The 22,764-nt window shown below is 41.7% G+C and overlaps 2 protein-coding genes across 7 annotated transcripts in view; both read left to right on the top strand.

The window, feature by feature from the left end:
* CDC14A (cell division cycle 14A) overlaps nt 1-9,366 on the top strand; it is a 70,402-nt gene extending 61,036 nt beyond the window's left edge. For 3 of the 6 annotated variants that reach the window (XM_072998011.2, XM_072998012.2, XM_072998013.2), the window contains 3 exons: nt 438-566; nt 1,315-1,642; nt 7,409-9,366. In XM_072998011.2, the coding sequence (XP_072854112.2) occupies nt 438-566; nt 1,315-1,642; nt 7,409-7,438 (487 nt within the window). In that variant the 3' untranslated portion in view covers nt 7,439-9,366. Of the gene's footprint in view, nt 1-437; nt 567-1,314; nt 1,643-7,408 lie in introns of those variants that run through there. The other 3 variants (XR_013544299.1, XM_072998014.2, XR_012086517.2) reach the window with 2 other exon arrangements.
* An 8,005-nt stretch (nt 9,367-17,371) lies between these two features.
* On the top strand, nt 17,372-20,196 carry GPR88 (G protein-coupled receptor 88). The gene has a single exon (XM_020788667.3). It carries the CDS (start codon nt 17,998-18,000, stop codon nt 19,120-19,122), a length of 1,125 nt encoding a protein of 374 aa, XP_020644326.3. The 5' UTR covers nt 17,372-17,997; the 3' UTR covers nt 19,123-20,196.
* The last annotated feature ends 2,568 nt before the right edge of the window (nt 20,197-22,764 follow it).

The following is a 22,764-nucleotide window of genomic DNA, read 5'->3' as shown; positions in this document are numbered from 1 at the left end:
CCCTGTACAGAAGAAGAAATGTCTGATGGACACTTGCAGCTTAACCTCTGTATCAAAAATACATGGATGCACATAAATTCTAGCAGTGATGAGTTTTAAACATCAGAGCTAGGAATTTTTTGGACAGAAGTCTGTTCATACATGTGCCCCCATAGGACCAGTTCTCTCTCTTTTCTCTCTTTTTTCTTAAACCACCACCCTCCTACGCATGCTAGTAAATCCATTGAATCAGTGGAGATTTTGTCAGTCGCGTCCTCCATAAATTCCATTGATTCAAGTGGGCCCACTCTAGTTGCAATCCAGTATGTTAAGCAAGAGGATTTTAGCCAAAGTATCTCCAAAAATTGGTTTAATGCATTTAGAAATATTTTATTTGAGCATTTTTATTAGAATGATGACCGTTGTATTGCCACTAGCTTTTCTGTTTGTACTTCCAGACTGAATAGCGCAGCACTTTCTCAAGGATCTGTCTCTCCTTTGAAGTCCTCCAAAGTGATGGTTTCTATGTCACCTGCAGCAAAGAGAATCAACAGACACTCTCCATCCTCAAGCCCCAATTTAAAAAGGTATGCCTTACTCTGGTGTGTTCTTGTCTTTGGGGAGGGAGATAAAAACATAAGGGAACAATGCATTCTCCAGGAACCAATAGGTTCTGACTGTGCTTTATACACCTGTAACACCTTTTTTGTGTACTGGCAGTCTTAAGACCTGCAAGGGTACTAACAGTCTTAAATACATGGTGACCTTGTCCTCTGTTTGACATGTCATTTTGAACTCATGTTGTGGTAAACCGATAATGATGGTCCGACAGTATCCTTGAATACTGATAGAACAGTGGGTCTGATGCTGAGGGCCCTGTATTTACAGGATCTATAGACAGGGTTCTGTACAGAGTTTTCTTTTGAGAAATGCCCTCCAGCCACTTATTATACAGTCTAAGAAATGAATGAGTGCAAAGGACTTGTTGCCAAGGAAAGCTCTGTAGGAAGGTCTGAATGTGTAAGGTTAGGCCATGCCTGTGGTCTTAGAGATCAGGCCCACAGATTTACTCCAGACATTAAAGCTATTTCACTATTGCCTCACTCCATGCCTTAAAGCTTTCTTAGTGGTTGCTCCGTAGTTGACATTAATTTAAGAAAGAATTAAAAGCTTGTTTTGCTTTTACACAATTTTGGGGGAACAGCCATTTCCTGTCATCTCCCGTTTTAGTGCCTTTTAAAATGTCTCTTGCATTAACCGTTACATGTATGTACATTTTGTGTGTGTATGTGTGTGGTGTTTGTTTTTTTTACCCCGCGTGTGTTTTCCATTCAGCATTTCCATAAACTCCAGGCTAGCCAGTTCTCTAGGGAACCTGTATGCTGCTTCCGATGATGCGGAGAGCAAAATGACATCATCGTCCTCTAGGACAGGTTATTCTGTAAACCAAACCTCCAGTCACTTGAACGGCAGTGTACAGCTGCTGGCCAGAAATTACCATGAGCTGAACAACAACCTGTACAACAGGAGCGGCAGTAGTACCACCAACCTCAACAGCTATGCCAATTCTCCCCGCGTCCTGGCAGAGGAGCACAGCACCTACAGATCCTTTGGCAGCGGGCTCGCTGCTTCTCCAGCAAGATATCTGAGTCGCTCCATTCCTGTAAGTTCACAGCCTCAGCAGCCCTCTCAGGGACCTGATCGAGCCTCACTCCGGCCAGAATTTCCTCAAAAGAGTTTCTAACCATTCTAGACCTGGTTTTTCTGGTCTCTTCCTACCTACAATGTGCTTTTTTCCCCCTTCTTCCTGATTTCCTCCTAACAAAAGCCATCGTCTACCTTTTCCTTCTGGTCTTTTGATGTTCGCTTGGAAGCAGATGTAATGGGAACTGATAATTCTCTAACCCTCTTAATATCTCTTCAATGCATCTTTCTTCATTAGACTATCCATTTTATAATAAAAAGCTGAAAATGTGAAACATTTCATGACAAAGTAAGACCTTCATGATTCATTAGAAGTAGCCAATGACAGCACGAACACATTCTAACAAAACATAATGTTATCACCGTTTAGGTGATTGGTTAAGTTGGCAAAGGAATGAAACCCAGATTCAGAAATGGTGTTAAATCTATACTTGTTGTTAACCTACTCTAAAAACTATTCTTACATTCTTTTTCATTTCTATGATTGAAATGCGCAATTTATAAATTAAGTCCATATGAGGGCTTCCATAACCTTCCTCAAATTTTATATTGTTAGGAATACTTTTAAGGGATTGTGTTGTGCTTCCTAGAATGCTGCTTAATTACCCTGTCCTATTTACTTGGCACAGCAGTGCTTAGAGGATCAAGAGATGGGATACTTGTGGCCCTCCAGAAATTGTTGGTTTATGAGTTCCATCATCTTTCACCTTCAGTTATGCTGGTTAGAGGTGATAGAGGTGTTACTCGAACAACATATGACAGAGCACAACATTGGCCACCCACATTCAAGTTCCAAAACCTTAATGGTTTTGTTGCCACTACTGGTATGGTACCATATTCCAACCTGTGGTCTAAATCCCTTTGCTACTTCGATGGATAGAACTTGTCTGTTTTTTGTATTCACAAAGGCTTTCACGGCCAGGATCTCATGGTGGTTCTGGGTTTTTCGGGCTCTTTGGCCGTGTTCTGAAGGTTGTTCTTCCTAACGTTTCGCCAGTCTCTGTGGCTGGCATCTTCAGAGGACTGGAGTAGCACTCTGCTCGGGTTACTCCTGTCCTCTGAAGATGCTGACCACAGAAACTGGTGAAACATCAGGAAGAACAACCTTCAGAACACGGCGAAAGAGCCCGAAAAACCTTCTTTTAGCTTAGTGTGGAAGCATATTGAGTGGTTTCTAGAACTGATTTTTGGGGGGTATTAAGTTTGTTACAAATGTTTGAGTACATCTGCCAAGTGCTTCTAACAAACACCAGTTTGCGTAATTTGATGTAGAAAATGTGGAAAACCAGAAACATGTCCCATACTGAAATAATCTATTTGGTTTCTGAAATGAAATTCTGAATCCCAAAAGTTTATTTTTAAAATATACATATGGCAATTGCTGTTTTTAAAAAGTATGCTTGCTTTCCAAATTTTAATTTGTGTTTTTGTAATAATGTCACTGTGTAAAACTCCGTAAAATGACAGCAAATTTTAGAAGGTGGAAAGGGCATATATCTGAAGCAGTTTTTAGACGTTGGAAAGTGTATGTCTATGCTTTTCCGCGATGCATTGATTAAGATTGTAGATATCATACATTCGGGTATTGTGCCACAGCAGATGGTCGAGGTAAACCTCTGGCATGCCTGGAAAGGAAGAACAGTGGAAGGAGAAAATAATAGCATATTATTGTGCAATATTCAATACATGACATTTCTGTGATCCCTCATCAAGCACGAATGGATCAAATAGCCAGTTTGTCATGAATTATAGAACAAAATATAGAATAATACCTATGAATAGACCCAGTATGATGTAGTGCAGGGGTTTTAAACTCAATTTACCTGGGGGCCGCTAGAGACAGAGTCTAGATGAGGCTGGGCCGCATCAGATTTTCCGCCAAGTGGAGCAAGAGCCTGAGGAAGCTGCCTAGGAGTTTCCTTAGCCGACAGATAGGTGGGCTGGCTGGCAGGCTGCAGTTCTGGATGGAGGGTGCAAGAGGTGCTGTCTTGGGAGAGAGCCGGCGAGCGAGGCAAGGCTTTTTTTTTACTCTTGACAGCAGAGGATGTGTGCGTGCTTTGGGGGGGCAGGCAAGGCGAGGGCCACAAACTATCATCTGGGGGGCCGTATGTTTGAGACTCCTGATGTAGTGGATAGACGGATGAACTAGAACTCTGGAGGCCTAGAGTCAAATCCCTGCTCAGCCATGGAAACTCACTGAGGAACCTCATGGTTAACACAGTTAAACTGCTGTATTGCAGCCAACTCTGCTCATGACCCAGGTGCAATCCCAGGTAGGCAGTTTGAGGTTCACTCAGCCTTCCATCCTTCTGTGGTTGGTGAATTGAGAATTCAGCTTTCTGGAAGGCGGAGGACAACGTATAGCCCCCATAATTAAATGGTAAAATACCCAGGAAGTGCTTTGGGACAGTATATAAGCAGCACACTTTGTTTTTTCATTTGAGGGCATGGAACTACAGTGGGGTCTTGACTTAAGAACGGCTTGAGTTAAGAACATTTTGACTTAAGAACCGCTCTCATAGGAAAATATTGACTTGACTTACATACTTAGATTTGAGTTAAGAACTGAAAAAAAACCACGTGGGAGGCAGGGAAAGTTGAACTTTCAGTTAACTATTGGCCAGTGAAAAGGGTGCCTGTCTGCTTCCTCACTCCTCCCAGCGTTTAGAGAGTGGATTGGGAGACAGTCTTCAGACTGCCTGGTACTGCCTGGACTGTATTTTCCCTGCCTTCCTTGAACCTTTCTTGACCTAAGAAAAAAAGAAACAAAATATCCCCCTCTAGTGATCGAAGGCGGAATAGCAGCTTCCCATTAGTTTCTATGGACGGAAAAGAGCAGATACGGATCAAATGGTTTTCAATGCATTCCTATGGGAAATGCAGATTTGACCTGAGAACTTTTTGACTTGAGAACCGCCTTCCAATATGGATTAAGTTCTCAAGTCAAGACCCCACTGTAGTAAAAACACTCCTTAAATACCTCACTTTCCTTGAAAGCCCTATTAGGGTCACTGTAAGTTGGTTCTGATTTGACAGCACATATACACCTATGAACAGTAGTGATCCAAGGAGATCTAGCATAGTCTTCACAGCCGTCAGATTTTAAGAAACCTGGATGCTTCTGCCTAACCTAAATCACAGTATTGTAGTTCTGTGAACACTTGCTCTATGCACGGGAAAGAAATCTGAAGTAGAATGTGTGGTTCATACTAGCTTTCCACCTTGCTGAGTTAAATCATTGTGCAAAACAAGTTTTCAAACGCCTGTAAAATGTTGCATGTGTGGAGTGACTGCTGTTGGTTTTTGTTTGCTTTGCTCAGAAGAATCTATAATGTTAATGCTTTGATATCTTTAATTACCCTTCTGATTTGCATGACAAAGAATCTGTGGGTTTCTTACATTTTATATGGACGAATCTGATTAAGATCTGCATTTGTTGGCCAGAAACTTTTAGGAACATTTCAAAGCCTTGGTTTTGGCCATAAATGTCCAGCATCGATAAATGCCTTCCTTGCCATTTATGCCTGATTTACCTTGACTTGAAATAATCCAAATTAATTGAGGAAAGAAAATGTAGATAAAAAATTGTGTGACCTGATTTGAATTTTATGCAGTCTAGCTCCTCATTCATTCCCTGCATCTATATAAAAACTAGCTTAACTCTCCCTTAGGAAGGATTCTGGTAAAACAAAGCTTTGTATTGAAGGGCTTTTTTACTACACTTGCAAAGATGAAAAGGAATACAAGATGGGCCTATATTCCTCAACAGAACACACTCCCCCCTACCTTTGTCAAGTTGTGATGCAACATTTAAAATGCTTGTTTGGCTTTGGAGGTGTTAATACATGTTTATAAACACATGGTTATATATGTTTAGCTACACATTTCCATTATTATTTTAATTTGCCAATTAGCCAGTTTGTCAAATGGCAGAGAGAACTTTTAATATTGAGATGATTTGAGGTTCCTATTTAACATGTTGTGGATAAATTATTACAAAAATGGTCAGTAATATTTCACTTCTTTATCTGGAGATAAGTCTCATTGGCTCCACTAGAACTTACTCCCAGGTGAATAAGCTTCATAGAGAGAACTAGAATACACTGTATTGTAGATAAGATCTTAGGTTAGGCTTCATTGTTCCAATAGATATTCAGAGTACAGTAGGTCTGTGGGATTAGTACCCGCGGTTTCACTTATCTGCTGCCTGAAAATATAAAAATTTTAAAAATCCTGAAATATGCATTTCCAGTGTGTATTACTAGAGCTGGCCACTAGAGCGAACTAGAGGTTGTACTATGTATAGTATTTCTATTCCTATGCTTTTTGGCATCTGTGAGGAAGCTTGGAACCAGTCCATGGATACTGCAACCTTATTATAATTTGAAATCCATTTTCTCTTTTCACATAAAATAGTCTAAATTAACTCTGCTAACCTTAGCTTCTCCATCTTTGCTGTTTACCATAATTGTATACCCTCATTTTCTTCAGCTCTTTCACCTTTCAAACGTGTATCTGAACTGTTTTAGTATGTTTTGAAGCGTGCCACTGTTAATTCATTTCACACAAATTTAGTCCTATTTCACTTCCATTCTAAATGGAATAACATTTCGAGGAGCACTTTTCACTATTGAAGAGTGCAATTATAATAAGAGCAATTTCATTTTACAATGTCTTTGCTGAGATGAATTCTAGAGGTGGTTATGACTGTGTTCTTTGTTTTAAAGCACAATGCAAAAGATAGCTAGGATTTTTAATTAGGAACGAGTGACAATCAAAATGTGAAGACTTATAAAACAATCACATTTGCTGTCTTTGAACAATTGTCAGTTCATGCCCCTTCGTCCCAAAGTAACACCCAGTTTGCAAAACAGTACCCTATTGTTCTTTTCCTTGTAATTTAACATTTATCTTTAATTTCCATGACACAGAGTGAAAACTCCCTCTTTTAATTCTCAAGTTTAAACGGTGAGAAAAGTAAGGGTCCTATGGTACCCTGAAGACTGATATATGTGCTATAATAAATTGATTCATCTTTAAGTTGTCATTAATCTTTCCATTGTTTTTTCTTGAAACTTATTAACCGAACTACCCTTTTTGGAATTGTTAAACGAGAGAGAACTGTTAATAAGCCCCAAGAAAATCCTTCTGGCAAAGTTATGTTTTCACCTTGAAGAACCTTCCTGCCCATGACCACTTTTGATGCCGTTTTCCTCCTGTGTGATTTGAGTGTCCCACCCCTCCTCATACCAAAACAGAGCACAATGACCAAACCCTCAAAGGAGGAGGATGCCTTTTGTGTGGCTGCATAAACCACTATTCTACGCTTTCCTCTCTCTGGAAGGAAGATCACATTAGTAATTTGTGGAGAAATTTGAAGACAGATAGTTTTTTTTATTTTTATTTTTCCACTTTCGTGAGGTAAACCTACTGGGGTGCAAGAACAACCGTATGCCTCCAGTGTTAATTCAGTTTAGAGGAATGTGTTTCAGTCGTCTGGCATTTGGGAAACACTGGATTACTCCTTCATATCCCTATTAGGCTGCTGGCGATGTGAGCAAATTAAATTGCTTGTCTGACCCACGCTGTTACCTTCTGCCTTCTTCACCAGCCTTTCATTTGTAATAGTGAGCCCTTCCAATTTGAAATAAGCCTGTTCGTGTTGTTTGAAGTTTCATATGCCTGCAACAGACCTTTAATACTAGTTTTTGTTTCTCACTCACAGTCCCTTCAGTCTGAATATGTTCAGTACTAAAGCTTTGTTGCTTCGGTGAAAGCTGGACAGCTCTTAACCCGTTTTCTTCAAGGAGGAGCAATGCTGAGGGAAACAAACTGCAGGAAGGAGACCTCCTCGTACACGATTAGTGCTTAAGACAGCAAGTCTTGGTCTAACCAGAGACTTCAGTTAGTGACGCCTACAAATGCACTGAAGTTAAACTTCTGATTATTGTGATTTTGTGTACAGATGCAAGATTTTAACATTGAGGACATTTCTTAATGGCTTTTAAGAATATGTTTGTAATTATGGTTCTGGATACAGTGTTACAACATGTAAAAGATTTGGTTGTGTATATGTGTATGCATATATATATATATACTGTATATTTGTGTAAAACCTAGACTATATTTTGAGTCAGGCTTCAATTTTTCTACCAAAAAAATGTGTGTTTTTAAGTATATGATTGTACATTTCAAATTAGTAGCCAGGGAGTAGCCTGGTGTTTAAGATGGGCACTTTTTAAAGGCTGTGAAATGCCCTGTGCAGTAGGCTTGTCCTTGTATCTTCAGTTCATGTCTTTTCCATGGAAAGGGAATATAACTTTAAATAATGAAGCTGGTAAAATTTTCAAGCTATTGATTGCTTTTCAAAGACATTGCTGCTCTTACTTTTCCTAATTCTATAATTACATTCTGAAAGTTACCCAGAATGTTGTCCATATTAGGGAAAGAGTTTGTGCACAGCATATACTGACTAAATTTTGTAAAAGTTGCATTTCTTTTGTTCTTGATTTGTCTGGTTCTTTCATTGCTTTGATGCAGAATTTTAGGCCGGGTGTTAGGAAGTCATGTTTCCATTGTAAATTGTAGATATATATTGCAAATTGTGTACACCTCCATTAGTGTACGGTATATTTCATAGATACAGAGTTATGCTGCCCTGCTCTTTATCCTTGCAATTATAGTCCAGAAACAATTAGGAAAAGGCTGTGTGGTTCAGTATTATAGAAATGGAAGAGTTAGGTGATACCTTTATTGAATCACTAAAGAAATCACACAAATTGCAGGCCTGGGTAAAATATGATTTCCTAGTGACTAATGCCACCTTGAGGCATTGGTTCTCAATTCAGTTTAACTACTGAAGAATTTTAGGTAACACTGTTTGGAAAATGGTGTAACAGTACACAGTACACCAGATCCAAAGTGTAATAGTTGCACTTCCCATATTTTCATTTGCATGCAGTTCTTAAATGTCAGTGTCATTGCATTTGAACAGCCACATTTCACTTCACTTAATTGCTTATATTATGCAAAGAAAAATCTCTGTACTCAATGGCTCACTTGGGAGATCATATCTTCTTAACAAGCAAAAGTATGAAAAGTTTTGCTCACACATTCAGCCTTTTGTGGCGCAAGCAATCAAGCCATAGTTTCTTGTTTCGTCCGGACTAAGAAATTATGCGTTGTTGACTTTTAAATAGATTGAACAAAGTTTAATATAGTTTCTAACTTCCGAAAAACCATGTATGGTTAATGTCAAATATGTCAGTTCAACATCTTATGCTGTAAAAGGAAGGGTGAAGGAGCCACATCCACAAGCAAAAAGGCACATTTCTAGCTTATTAAGCAAATATATTATTTCAACCGAAACCACTTAATGCTGAGAGTACTTTTTGATTAATTTAATAAAGATTAATACAATTTTTAAAAAGATGTTTTAAAAGTAATAGCCCTGATTATGATGGCTAAATTCTTGATTCCAGTTGTTTTAATCACTGAAAGCAATGTAAGTTTTTATCATGTACATACAGTATGCTGTATATTAGTGAAGAATAAGCAAACTCTAGATAATTCTACCTCTATAAAGTTTGGCATTTATTTTGTTACTAGCTTAGGGAGATGTACTATTTTTGTAATGTAGATGTATAAATGCTAAAGAGTAATAAAAGTCAAAATTATGTACAACTTTATTTTGCTATTTTAATTGTGTAAATGATACAGTTATACACAACTGTTTTCTTCTCAGCTTAAAAATAAACAACTTTCCTACTCTTTGGACGTGCGCAGATGTGCACGGACTCATACACACTAACCATCAGAAATACATAAAGTGGGCTTCTTCCCACCCATTTTACCAACACTATCCTGATACACAAGGGTACAAATGTAGCTAGCCTCTGTTTAATATATGGTGCTGCTGATTTAAATTAACAGAAAGTCTGGAGCAGTGTCATGTGTAACCCCAGCAGGTGGCTTCTACACTGTAGAGTCAGTACGCACCTGACAGTAAGTCAGTCTTTTTGGAAATTAATAGGTATGCAACTGTGTGTTGTTATTTTAATGGAATCTAAACATTTAAGGAAGCTGAATTCTTCATCCAGTATTGAATTCAACAGATGCTTTGCACACCTGTAAAATCACAGGGTACATACAATCTGCTTGTGACTTACTGGGTGAATACGGTGACTGGGCAGGTGGACTTATTTGTGTATTGGCTCCAGCCTCCCTAGATGTTTCAATACTATAGAGGTAAGCCAGAAGCAAAGGAATGGTCAGAAACAGTAGCCAAAATTAAAAGCGTGAGAGGAGAGCGCGTACAACAATCTTATTTAGACAATATAAGAGTATGTTAAATGTAAGATAGTGAAAGGGATAACAAATAAAATTTATAAAATATTAGAAGCTGAGGATCAATAGAAGTTTCTAAAATTAATGTGGGAGCATGATTTATAAGAGGAAATAAGTATTGAGGTGTGGGAAAATATCAGATATCTATGTCTATAATGATAAAAGTAATTTTTATAAATTAATTTGGTGATGGCGTTTTAACTCCAATTAATCAGATACAATTTTTTTCCTAGACTGTGTTGGAGAGGTTATCAGAAAATCAGAACATTTCATAAGTGGCAAGAATATGAAAGTATATCAAAATTCTGGCAGGTTTTTAAAAGAAATAAAATAGTTAGAGAACCATGCCCTAAAATAGCACTTTCATCAATATTTGATTCGGAGCAATGGAAATGAACTACACAAAAATTATCAAACTTATTAACAGTAGCAAGATTAATAACAGTAAGGAATTGGAAAATAAAATATAATTTCCAATTAAATGAATGGTATAAAGAAATTTGGAACATAACCATTAATGATAAGATGATCTACTATAATCTTAACAGATAAGAAAGGCTTGTTGAATAATATTTTTATTGATATTGGAAGAGAGTTTATCAGTTATGTATTAATAAAAAACCAAATTCCAGGAGGCAGTGGAAGGCAGGAGGGCCTGGTGTGCTCTGGTCCATGGGGTCACGAAGAGTTGGACATGACTTAACAACTAAACAACAGCAACAATTAATAAAGAAGAAAAAGTGCACCTTCGTAAGACTCTATGCCATTCTGGAAGGGGTAGGGGATGTCCTATGGGAACGAAAATTAATTATACCTGCAAATAGTTCCTGGGGGGGAGCACATTATGTTTTATTATATTGTCTTAATTTGATTTATGTTGTTAATTTGTTAGTTATGTAATTTATTTTTTAATATTCTCTGTTATATTTCTTGTTTGGTTTTTCATTTTTTTGTTGTAATTTTTAATTAAAACTAATTGTTAAAAATTAATTATTTAAGCATATAGAAAATACATAATGAAAGGAAATATGATTACAGTCATTGGTTTTTTTCTTGACTAATTAATATAAAAATAATTTTTGTTTGGAAAAATCTTAATTGTAGAAGCCATTTCCTCCGACATATGCTACTTTTTTTTACCCCCAAGTCGCTTCTCTATGGTTTCTTCTCAGACAGATTTCTGTGTGTTTCTTCTTCGTGGTCTCTGTGAATGCACACTAATAGGTTAAGTCTGCACTTGCGCAGAGGCCTCAGAATATTCTAGAGCTGAAAGATCGCTAGGACCACCCCCCCATAGCTCATCAATTACCTCAGTTTTTCCCCCGCACTGCTGAGGTCTCATCTCTGGAGCTCACTCGGTCAAATCGGTTCATCCTGTAAGATATAGATCGCTTTCGTCAGATTATATCGTCAATAATTTGTATATCCTGTTAATTCCCTTAATTATCTTTTTAAAAGGAAGAAATCGTTTGTTCCCCCCCTTCTCCCTTCCCTGTTTAGATTCCCGCCTTTTATGGCCCCTACAGGCCCCTTCAAAAAGTGCATTTCTTGCACAAACAAGCTCCTACTTCAGATGGACACAAAGCTTGTTTATTCTGTCTGGGAGAAGCTCATCAGCCCTGTGGCTGCTCTCTTTGTAAGAATTTCATGAAGCAAGCAATTAAATTAAACGGCTATGTTCTTTTTTGTGGGATCAATCACTTCGGCCGCAAACCAAAATGGACAGTTCACAACACACACACCCAGCTACCGGCTTCTTCAGCCACATTATCGCCAGTGCAATCACCAAAATTTAAAGCTCCTAAACTTAAATCATCTGGTTCCACAACGCACTCTACACCAACGTCTCAACTGAAGTCAAAGTCTACTAGTTCAAAATCAAAGAAATCAAAGAAACCTTCACCAGACACTCATCCGGTACAGCAGTCATCGACACAACAGCCCATCGACTTGGACACTGATAAAGACTTCATTCCACTGGTTTCTAAACATCATCCTCCTCTGCTGCTCGCCGGATCTCCATCGGGCGGATACCTCCGCTGAGGTACAGACAGCAGGGTTTTCGGCTGGATCGAGCCCCAAATCTCTGGCTGGCTCTGTCGGAGTGTGAATCCGATCACCTTCCATTCCTGACCCAGTTACAGTGAAGAAAAGAAAGGTCGAAACACACCATACTGGTCATTCCGATACCATCGTCTATCAGCCTTTGCGACACTCGGGGCTGAAGGTATTGAAGGGCTCAAGGGCTTGCAAACATCAGCCCAAAGCATGTTATGTTTTTTTAGCCTCTGCCTTTCTATGGGATGCCGACCATGCCATACCGCCACCACCATTGGTACTGGCAGCAGTATGGAGCAGTATTTTGATCCTCAGCTTCAATATGGGTACTCCTACCCCTCAGTTTTGTATGCCTCATCCCGGTATCAATCAGACTTGAATCAGACACAGACAGTCTCCTGACCCCAGTACCGCTGGCTCATACCGGGTGTCACAAGAGATACTTCAGTGCGGCATCAGTACAACCGGTATCAAAGAAGCACAAGACCAGCAAACACCCGGCTGCCACTTGGTTGACTCCATATATCTTTATGTCCCATTATCGGTTGGACATGCGTGCCAAAGTGGATGCAGGTTTTGGGCACGCGGTGCTCTCTTCAGTCTTGCTGTGAGGCCTCTGCACAGGTGCAGACTTAATCCATTATTGTGAAATCATAGATGACCACTCAAAGAACCAGAGGTAAGTAACCTCTCTATTTTATCTATGAAGTTCATGCAGGTCAAAGCCCAGACAGAGGTTCAGCATATTTAATGGAATAAACAATTTCCACCATTGTTCAGTTGACCTGAGCCCATGCAAGAGACTTGAACTTTCTGAACTGGGATGCAGGCACATACATGGCACATGACAATTACAAGAATCACTACATTTGTCTCAGTTCAGCCACCTTCAGATTCGAGGGAATGAATATATAAATCTTTAAAACTGCTGGCTTTTAAAATGCTGCTACTTCAACCAGTTCTTATTCATCATTATTCCACATGTTTTCAATTCTACCATATTCAGAATACCAGTCCTTCAGTAAACAACCACAGCAGCACAGAAACAGATTAAAAATACTGATAGAAAATCTCAGTATAATAAACACAAACAACAGCATTAAAGAACCAGATCAGAACCTGATTAGCCAGTTCAAATCACTGAAGCAGAAGGTGATTTCTAAACCCACTTCGAAATTGGCATCGGTCTCAAAACCATCTTCGACATGGATTTGTAAACACTCTCCCAAACAGAAGAAGGATCATGCTAAGCCAAAAAAAAAAAAAAGACTAAGCGACCATCTAAGTCTACCCAACCTATCGAACCTCCCTCTCACCAACTAGATCTTCCATCTCCGATCTAAGGAGGTACCTTACTTTTTGACAGACGGAGATAATCCTCTCCCACTACCTCCCGGCTAGGCTCCTTTTTCTGTACCAAGCCTCTCACCTAGTCTAGGTGGCTGATGTTGTTTCCAGCCCAGCCTCAGCCCATTCAAGCCCTGCATCTACAGGGCAGGCAACAGTCATCCAGCTTTCCAATTCCAACTCCTTGTGACAGTTACCTCCTCGCAAGCATTTGGCAAAGCGTCACCATCTCTCTCTCATACCGCGAGCCTCCACACTTTGTGATTTATTATATCCATAAACCCTCTCGACATCAACTATCTCCGGACTATCAAGACCCTTACTATGGGGAGTACGATTGACTTCAATACTGTGCAGATGACACTGACTGCATTTCAAAACTTATTGTGACAAACCAAAGAGGGTACGCTAAGCATATAACTACTCTTTATCAGAATCCCTCTGATTCTCCACCCTCACTGTCACCACCTCAACACTGACATAATACTCAACAGCCGAAACCTCAACCAGTGCCAACGGTTTTGATGCTGACTAAGTCAGCTCTAAAGCGTCACTTGTCTCAACTATCCGACCAACACCGAAGCGTTCCTGCACATCTTCTCTACCAACTTCTACCTCAGTTTCTCAACCTAGTACCACCCTCTCTCAAGTGAGATCTTCATCCCTACAAGTTACCACTACTTATAGAGGACCTCCTCCTGCCCTAGCAGACAGCGACCAGGGATCATCCACTCATTCCATGACCATGGCTCAAGACTCTACATCGAAATCTCAGCGTTGGTCACCTTCTCTACCATGCTCATACAAAAGAGAATCCTCTGATACTGCAGCTTCTGACATTTTCAATCTGCCATCTGAAGCGTCTCAAGAGTCTCCATTGAATCTACCCACGTCTGATTCTGATGTAGCAGACAATCACCCACCTTCACCATCTGAAGACTTCACTTCATATTCACAGCTGGTTCTCCACATGGCTAGGTCTCTCAAACTCGAAGTCAAGCAGCCGCCACCACCGAAGCAAGACCACATTTTCGATGATATCAACCAAGACAAATCTTCACTGCTCAGCCTAGTTTTTGTCCCTGCCATGCTGGACCTTATAAAGGAATCTTGGGACAAACCACCATCTTCTCTTCAAATATCGAGACGAGTTGAGAACCTTTACAAGACTTGTGGTTCCGATACATCATTCCTTGCTAAGCACCCAGCACCTAACTCGATTATTTTGGAGTCAAACCAATCTTGGGCTTGAAATCGATCTTCAGTAGATCCGACAAATAGGGAGGGCAGGAAGCTAGACATCTTCAGATGTCATCTTTATTCTTTAGCATCCTCCACCATGCAAGTAGCCAATTACCAAGCTGCCATGGGTGCCTACCATAGACAGCTTTGGACAAGGTGCTTCCTATTTTACAAGCTTCCTCTGAGGATGCCAGGGTTGGAGTGCTCAATTTCCATCTTGAAGCCTCCACCCTCACAAAGCAACAGCGCATAGCATCACGCCATAGTGCAGATGCCACTTCAGAATCTATGGCTACAGCTGCTGCACTTCGATGTCATGCTTGGCTTTGCTCAGGTGGCATTACCAATGATGCCAAGTCACGTATAAAAGACTTCCCCTTTGATGGAGTGGGTCAGTGATAAAACAGATGACGTCCTGAATACCCTCCATAAGATCAGAGAAACGGCCAAATCTTATTGCATGCAACAACCATACAGATACCAGAGCACCCATCTTTTCTTTCACCCAACTTTAAAGAGATTCCTCAGGGGCCTCCACAACATTCGTCCGCCTCAAAGACCACCTCTTCCACAATAGTCACTCCAAACTGTCCTTCGTGCTCTCATTTGCCCTCCCTTCGAACCACTTGCCACAACCAACCTCAAGCTTCTGTCCTTCAAAACTCTATTTTTGGTTGCCATCACATCTGCTCAATGAGTTAGTGAGCTGGCAGCTTTCATGTCTGATGCCCCTTATCTTCAATTTCATCCTGATAAGGTCACCCTCTATCCTGATGTTTCCTTCCTACCTAAAGTTGTTTCAGACTTTCACGTCAATCAACCTCTCATTCTTCTATCTCTACTGTATTTTCGTCTCCATCATCGGATCTACATCGCATGCTGCATTCATTTGATGTTAGATGTTCCCTAGCCTTTTATGTCTCCAGGACTTCTGAAAATCTCCACATCTATTCATTTGCCATCATGGTCCACGCAAGGGTTCCCCAGCCTCATTGCAGACCATATATAGATGGATAGTCCAGAGTATTGCCCTGGCATATGACTTAGCCGCCTAGAGTGGTCATAATTGACTAGATAGGTGGGGTATAAATGAAATAAATAAATAAATTAGCGGGTAAGCCCCCACCAGACACCATCAAAGCCTATTCCACCAGGGCCTTCTCTACCACTACCACTTTTCTTTGCGGTATTTAACATTTCCAATATCTGTCGAGTTGCCACTTGGTCTACACCCTCGACATTCATCGCACACTATTGACTGGATGTCAGAGCCAAGAATGAAGCTGGCTTCAGCAGAGCTGTTCTTACTTCACTTCTAACGTCACATCCCACTGACCAGTAAGTGAGCTTGCTAGTCACCCATTCGTGTGCATTCACAGAGACCACGAAGAAGAAAGAAGAGTTACTTACCTGTAACCATGGTTCTTTGAGTGGCCCTCTGTGAATCCACATGTTCCGTCCATCCTCCCCAATGTCTGTCTCTATTCCTTTTTTGACAGCGGCTGACATCTTAGGAACTGAGGGACCTCAAGGCGGGCAAAGCATGTGCTCCATGGGGGAACATCCCACTAATCACATGTTTTTAAGAAAGTTCTGAGAGGTCCTGCGCAGGTGCAGATTAACCCATTCATGTGGATTCACAGAGGACCACTCGAAGAATCATGGTTACAGGTAAGTAACCCCCCTTTCTGTACCAAGTGCAAAACTGTTTATGAAGAAACAGGCAGACATCAGCACTTCACGTGATGCAGAAATACAAATACAATTGTCCATTCCCAGTTGCAAGTTAAAAATCTAGGTGCTCTGAATAGGCTTTGCACCTCCCTATGAACATCAGAAGACATGTCCTGCTTGTTCAAGGGGTCTGGATGAACACAGGATGTACATTTTCATCGGCAACATGCAAGAAAGGCAACATCTATCTGTTGGATTTGTTTTGCTGCATGGGATCTCTTACTTTGCATGTCTTTGGGGCATTTCCCACTTAATGGCAAACAATTTCTTTTACAAACCACCTTGAATGTAAGGACAACTTCAGGTTCTCTCTCTATCTGTCCGTGCTTTAGGAAATGTATACATTCACCATGTCAACATTCAGTATTACTGCCTAAGACTAAACCCAAAACATTTACAGGCAGAGAAGCCACTGCAAAAACCTATATGGAGACACACAGGAGGGTCAGTTCAGTTAAATGATCAAGAATTCTGTTGCCAAGGAGCAGCAAGCATGTATTAAGCATGTGTGCTTTGGCATGCAAGAGCTACAGATTTGCTCTAAAATTAGATAATATTTTCTGTAAACCACGGAAGCGTGAAAGCCTGCCTCATAATCATGGACCAGAAGGAGTCAGATACAGTGTCGTGTGAGCAGAGGAGTTCCTGTCTAAATCGGACTTGTTTCCAGTGGTAGGTGGAGACTGGAGGAGAAGAGAATGGAAGGTACGATGTCAAAAGGAAGGTGATTTTTAGAATTGCGGTGGGCGGAAGGGTGGGGTAGAAGGAGAAATATCACTCTGTGTAATTGCTTGCTTTTCAGAGCAAGCTGGGGTGTTGTTCCCCCTCCCCTCCCTTCTGCTCTTGCAAGCCTGAAACCTGCTGAATTATTCATAAAGATTAGAAGCACCGAATTTTGGCAGGCTGATCTCTACAGCACGCATACAGTAAAGCACAGGAGGAAGCTCCTTCGAAGCTCCTAAGTCTTCAGATGAGCTGGAAAAGCTCTTTAAGCTCTTCATCACAGCACTGAGATTCCTGGCAATTTCCTGCCTCCTGCTTGCCTGCCTGCCTCCCTGTCTGCCTTAGAGGCACTCCATGCTGCCCTGCTTTCTCCTAACTTCATGCCTGCTACGGTGGAGATTCGTAAGTTTGCATCCCTGCATGCTCTGGGTCTTTCTTTTCTGCTTGCCTCCCATCCGCTTCCAAACATCTGCCTCACATCTCCCGGCTTCATCTTTTGGGATCTCATTGCTGGCTGCAAAGATGCTGACATCACTTTTTGAAGAGCCCCCATAATATCTTTCCTTGGGCCAACGGCAAAGGAATTATGAACTCTGGATCTGGCTTGCTGTAGGACTTTGGTGTGTATCTATGAGATCTTTTTTTGCCCCCTGCCTGTTCTGGATATATCTGCCTATGTTCTTTTGGACATCTTGCACATTTAGGATAGTTTTGATTGCCCATCCCTGCTCTCGTTTTTGTTGTACGTTGTCAAATAAATGGATCTTGATTTCTCCATTGCTCTGCTTCTCATCCACCTTCAGATCTGAGCAGTGGTGAGGAGTGCCTGGAAGTGCAAAAGAGCTTGATTTGCATACAGCCACCATGCCCAATTCTTCTTCTTCCTCCTCCATCTCCTCCACCACCACCTCAAGTTCCAGATCTTTACATTTACACCTTTGCGAAGAAGACTCTGTAGGGACTCGGATCTCTTTGTCTCTCATCTACTTACTGTTGGCCATCTCAGGGACTTTATCCAACATCCTGGTGATTTATCTAGTCTTCACTTTCAAGAAGCTGCGCACCACCAGTAACACTTTCATTGTGAACGGCTGCATTGCTGACTTGAGTGTGTGCGGCCTCTGGATGCCACAGGAAGCAGTGCAAGGGCTCTTACCTGCTGGCTCTCCTACAGCTCACTCAGAAGGATACCGCTTGCTCCGGGTTGGGCTTGTAGGCCTCGGACTCATCGTCTCACTGCTTTCCCACCTCTTGGTGGCCCTCAACCGGTACATCCTCATCACTAAGCCGCCTGTCACATACCAGGCTGTTTACCAGAGGAAGCACACGGCCTGGATGATTGGCTTGAGCTGGGGGTTTGCCTTCCTCCTTGCCCTGGTGCCCCCTGTACTGCAAACATGGCTCCCCGGCCAGCAGGAGTCTAGAGATGCTACTATCAGCAAGAGCTCTAGCTACACAGGTCTGCTCGTAGCTCTGGCTGTTCTCAGCCAAACGGTTATCCTGCTCCACTGCTACATGGGGATTGTGAGGAGAGTGCGGGGCAGCGTCAAGCGGGTCAGTGTCCTCAATTTCCATCTCCTGCAACAGCTCCCCTTCCCAGCAGCCCCTCATGGTCCGCGGCGAGCACAGCGACGCCTGAGCAGCATTTCTGTGCTGCTCCTCTGCCTTGCATTTCTCCTGGCCACCCAGCCCCTGGCGTGGATAAGCCTGCTGGGCTTTTTCTTCCAGCCAATGCCACGGGGACTGCAGCTGGCCAGCTGGCTCCTCTTCTGCTCGCTGTCCGCTTTCAACCCCCTACTCTACACATGGAAGAACGAGGAGTTCCGCCGTTGCTTGCGCTTAGTGCTGCTGCCTGGAAGGGACCCTCCTGCTATCACGGCAGGGACAGGAGCATCCACGACAGCCCTCCCCACTGTGTGCCTTCCACCTCAGGAGCTGTCCGGATTGGGTGACAAGGTAGAAAGCATGGGGAGTTTGGTACTTCAGTGACCCACTGGGGGAACTCACACTCGCTGAGTGAAAAGGTGCTAGGTGGCATTTGTCTGCTGTTTATGACTCACTGAACTGCAGCGTCCCACTCCCAATGGAGAGGCTTTTTCATGCTGCCATAGAGACACTTGGCAGCAAGGGGAGGGGAAAAAAAACGTATATATTTTTATCACTTTTGACTTTGTGGGATTTGACAGAGGCTTGGTGCAGTCACATTGACAAAGGCATCATACATACCTCAGGTTTTCTGTCAAGTGTCTTGTCATTTTTCAGCCAGTAAAGCTTGCATTCCTTTCTTGGCTCACAAAGTGGAAACGGAACCTAACTTTGCAACCGAGGAACTGCCTTGGCTTAGCATGTGCTTCCCCTGGAGAAAGGCCATGGATCAGTTCTTGGCATTTTTCTTTTAGATATCCCAAGGGGGGAATTTGAGGGACCTCTGCATGAGGTGCTGGCAAGCTGTTCCTAGAGTCAGATATGACAACACCCCACACTATACGTTTCTTTCTGTCTCTTTTCCAAAAAGAAGCATGACTGAAAAATCTTGGACATTAAGATTGTTGCTGGCACCTGCCTATTTGACCTATGGATTTTAGTCAGCCTAACAAACCATCAAACTCTCGGCACAATACTCAACATGGCAAGACAGCAGAGGGAGTTTAAAGCGGCTGCTGGCGTATCGCAGATGATTTGTGTTCTGGTGGGAAGACCTATGGTCTTCAAAACTCTGTTCAGTCAGACATCTCCCTGAGTAATATTTGACTAGTTACCACGGCTGGTCACTATAACCAAACACCTGTTTGCTTTTCTAGGCATGTAATGATCTGTTATGTGCATATTTGCATCTTTCCTGCTGTTTGCACAGGAGCGTGTTCACTGCCCTGCTGCACAGACAAAAACCCTTGCACAGCTGTGAGCCAGGGAGTGAGCGGAGCACACAGGTACATCTCTGAAACAGCCACACTCTGCACTTTGCAACAGGACACTGCTGTCTCAGTCTAAGGTGGGAAAGGGCAGGCTCCAGATTTGCTAGGTCTAATTCAGCTTTTTCATGAGACTAAAATGAGATCATTTGCAACTTTGGGGGAAAAAACCCTTTTCAAAGGAAAGAGAATATGGCCAACATTCTATTGAATATTTATGCCCATGCAAGAGAAATCACTGAGGTTGATGCGGCTAATTGCAGCTGATTAACTACTCGCCAGGCATGCACCAGGCAGCAGCTAATCAATTACCCATGACAACTTCTGCAGTTTCCGCTTCCACAAACATAAACATCCAACGGGACTGTGGCATGTGGATTTTTCAGGAACCAGGGATGTTATTTGTCAGGTAATGTATTCTTCTGGAGTTCCTACCAGTAAAGGCTAAGTTACCCACATTATTGGTGAGTGTCCTAAACATCACAAAGATGTTCTCATCACAACTGTTTTACTGAATGATAAAAATTCTGTTACAGAGAACATGGGGAGCAAAAGTGCCCCAATGATGACCACAGATTCAGGAAAGAAAGTAGATTTGAGAAAGGGAGCTGATGGGGGAGATGCCATGCCATCAGCCACAGTACTTCTAATGTGGAAGTCACTGGTTCCCTTTGAGGAATCAGAACAGAATTCCAGTGTTTGAGAGAATTTTGGCTTGTCAAGGGCTGATCATTGGCTGTGGGCTTCCACTTGTAGCAGGAGCAACTAAAGAAGCAATGGATACTAGGCATGGTTCTTAGGCCAACTTCGGATCTTACACCAGCTGAAGAAACCATGGAAAAATTTAAAGTAATGTACAACCCAGAAGGACCTGGCTGTTTGTCTTTTCTCTCCCTTGGAAAGATACAAAGGGGGGAAGAGATGTTTTAGGATTAATCCTCTAGCTCAGTGGTTCTCAACCTTGGGTCCCCAGATGTTCTTGGACTACTAGTCCCAGAAATCCTGGCCAGCACAGCTAGTGGTGAAGTCTTCTGGGAGTTTTAGTTTAAGAACATCTGGGGACCTAAGATTGAGAACCACTGCTCTAGGTTTTTGAAGGCCCTTTGTTTGTTGAGACATTCCTTCAACAAGCAGGAGCAACAGGGCAGCACGAGCCATCAGCTTTTATTTACAGGAACCCAGAGTTCCAATAAGAGAGTCGGTTTACCGTAGTAGGCAAACCAAGCTATTGACTTGTCTGGAGGAAAGGAAGAGACTGAATCTAGAAATGCTGCACAAGAAATGGAAGCCGAATTTGGTCCTTTGTTCAAAATGTCAGGCTGTCCAGCTCTTTTTCCCTCCAGTCACAAAATTCTGTTTAGCACAGCATAGCTGCTTAGATGGAGGAAATATGATTTCCATCACCACCCCATTTTTATGTACAAAGAAGCTCCCTTTCTCAAATCAACCTATATGCCCCCTCTTTAGAAAGCCAGACAAGCAAAAACAAGGTCCTCAGCCACAAAAAGTTTGCAATTTAAATTTCAACAGAGCATGGGAAAATGTAGAGGGATGAAGGAAAGGAAGATAGATACTACTGGGTGAGGTGGAGCGCGCTGTAATGTACTGAGAGTAGCATGCCTTTCCCCCCCATTTTGGAAAAGTAGGGGCCTCGTTCTTGAGCCCTGATTATGCAATGGCCTGCATTATATTGGCTTCTCTGGGTTTGTTTTTAGATCAAGTGAGACCTGAAACAAAATGTTGCAGTGTGAGATTCTCTTGTTCAAGGCTCCATCAGCCAGCCAAGGACACTTTGTTCCATTCCCCATGGCTCACAAATGTCCATTTTCCCCAGCATGACAGTTCGCCTTGATTAATGCTCTTCTCCCCATTCAACTCTCTCCTATTGCTCTGTGCTTCTCCAAACCTTTAATGTTATTACTTTCGGTGTACGGCCACCCTAATAGGGTTTTCTAGGTATGTGAGATGTCTGTCACTCCCCAGTGAGTTTCTGAAAACCTTAGGGATCTCTAAACCTGGTTATACTATCCTTTTGTGCAATGATGGCAACATTTTGGCTCTGTTAAGAATAAGCACAGAAACAATTCGCTGGCGGGTTTATTTACAATACAGGGTTTGTCCATCAAAAGGAAGAAGCAGAACTAACATCTATCTGTTAAGGGCAATCTTGACTCTGTTTTTCTTTCTCTTTACATGACTAACAAAAAAACCCTAACACAACACTCAGTGAAATCTTTAAAAATATATATTTTATAGTCCATACTGTAGCTAACTACCTCTCAGTCAGTGGCAACAAAATATATCTACCTTACTTGCTTGTATTAAGATTCGTTTATCTCTGTACCTCAGATGCCTGTCTAGAAAGGTGGCATAAAATATTTTGAATAAATAAATTGCTTTCCATTGCCAATATTTTGTATCATGTTTCTGGATTTTACAACTAATTTTTTTTTCAGTTTTACCTTTAAAATGTGATTAACTACTAAACAGTTTTCAAACATATACTTTTCAGTATTTTTGAAAGGAAATAAAGTGGGGGACTCTATAATCATTACAAAGTATAGCCTGATAATGTTGACTCCAGTCCAGCTAAATCTTAATATACTTAAGGGGTAATACCCCACACATTTACTTTTGAGTAAGCACCATTATATTTGGCAAGACTTAGTATGCGTGCAAAAGTTGGGGCTGCCAGCACATAAAGACCCCAATTAATTGT

This window comes from Pogona vitticeps, chromosome 4 (assembly GCF_051106095.1).
Source record: "Pogona vitticeps strain Pit_001003342236 chromosome 4, PviZW2.1, whole genome shotgun sequence".
In the NCBI taxonomy this organism is placed as follows: domain Eukaryota; kingdom Metazoa; phylum Chordata; class Lepidosauria; order Squamata; family Agamidae; genus Pogona; species Pogona vitticeps.
The sequence above is the reverse complement of the archived record's forward strand: the minus strand, read 5'-3'. Positions and strand labels throughout refer to the sequence as shown.

Excerpts from the sequence above, each read along its gene's own strand:
- GPR88 (XM_020788667.3), top strand. The coding sequence starts at position 17,998 with ATGCCCAATTCTTCTTCTTCCTCCTCCATCTCCTCCACCACCACCTCA.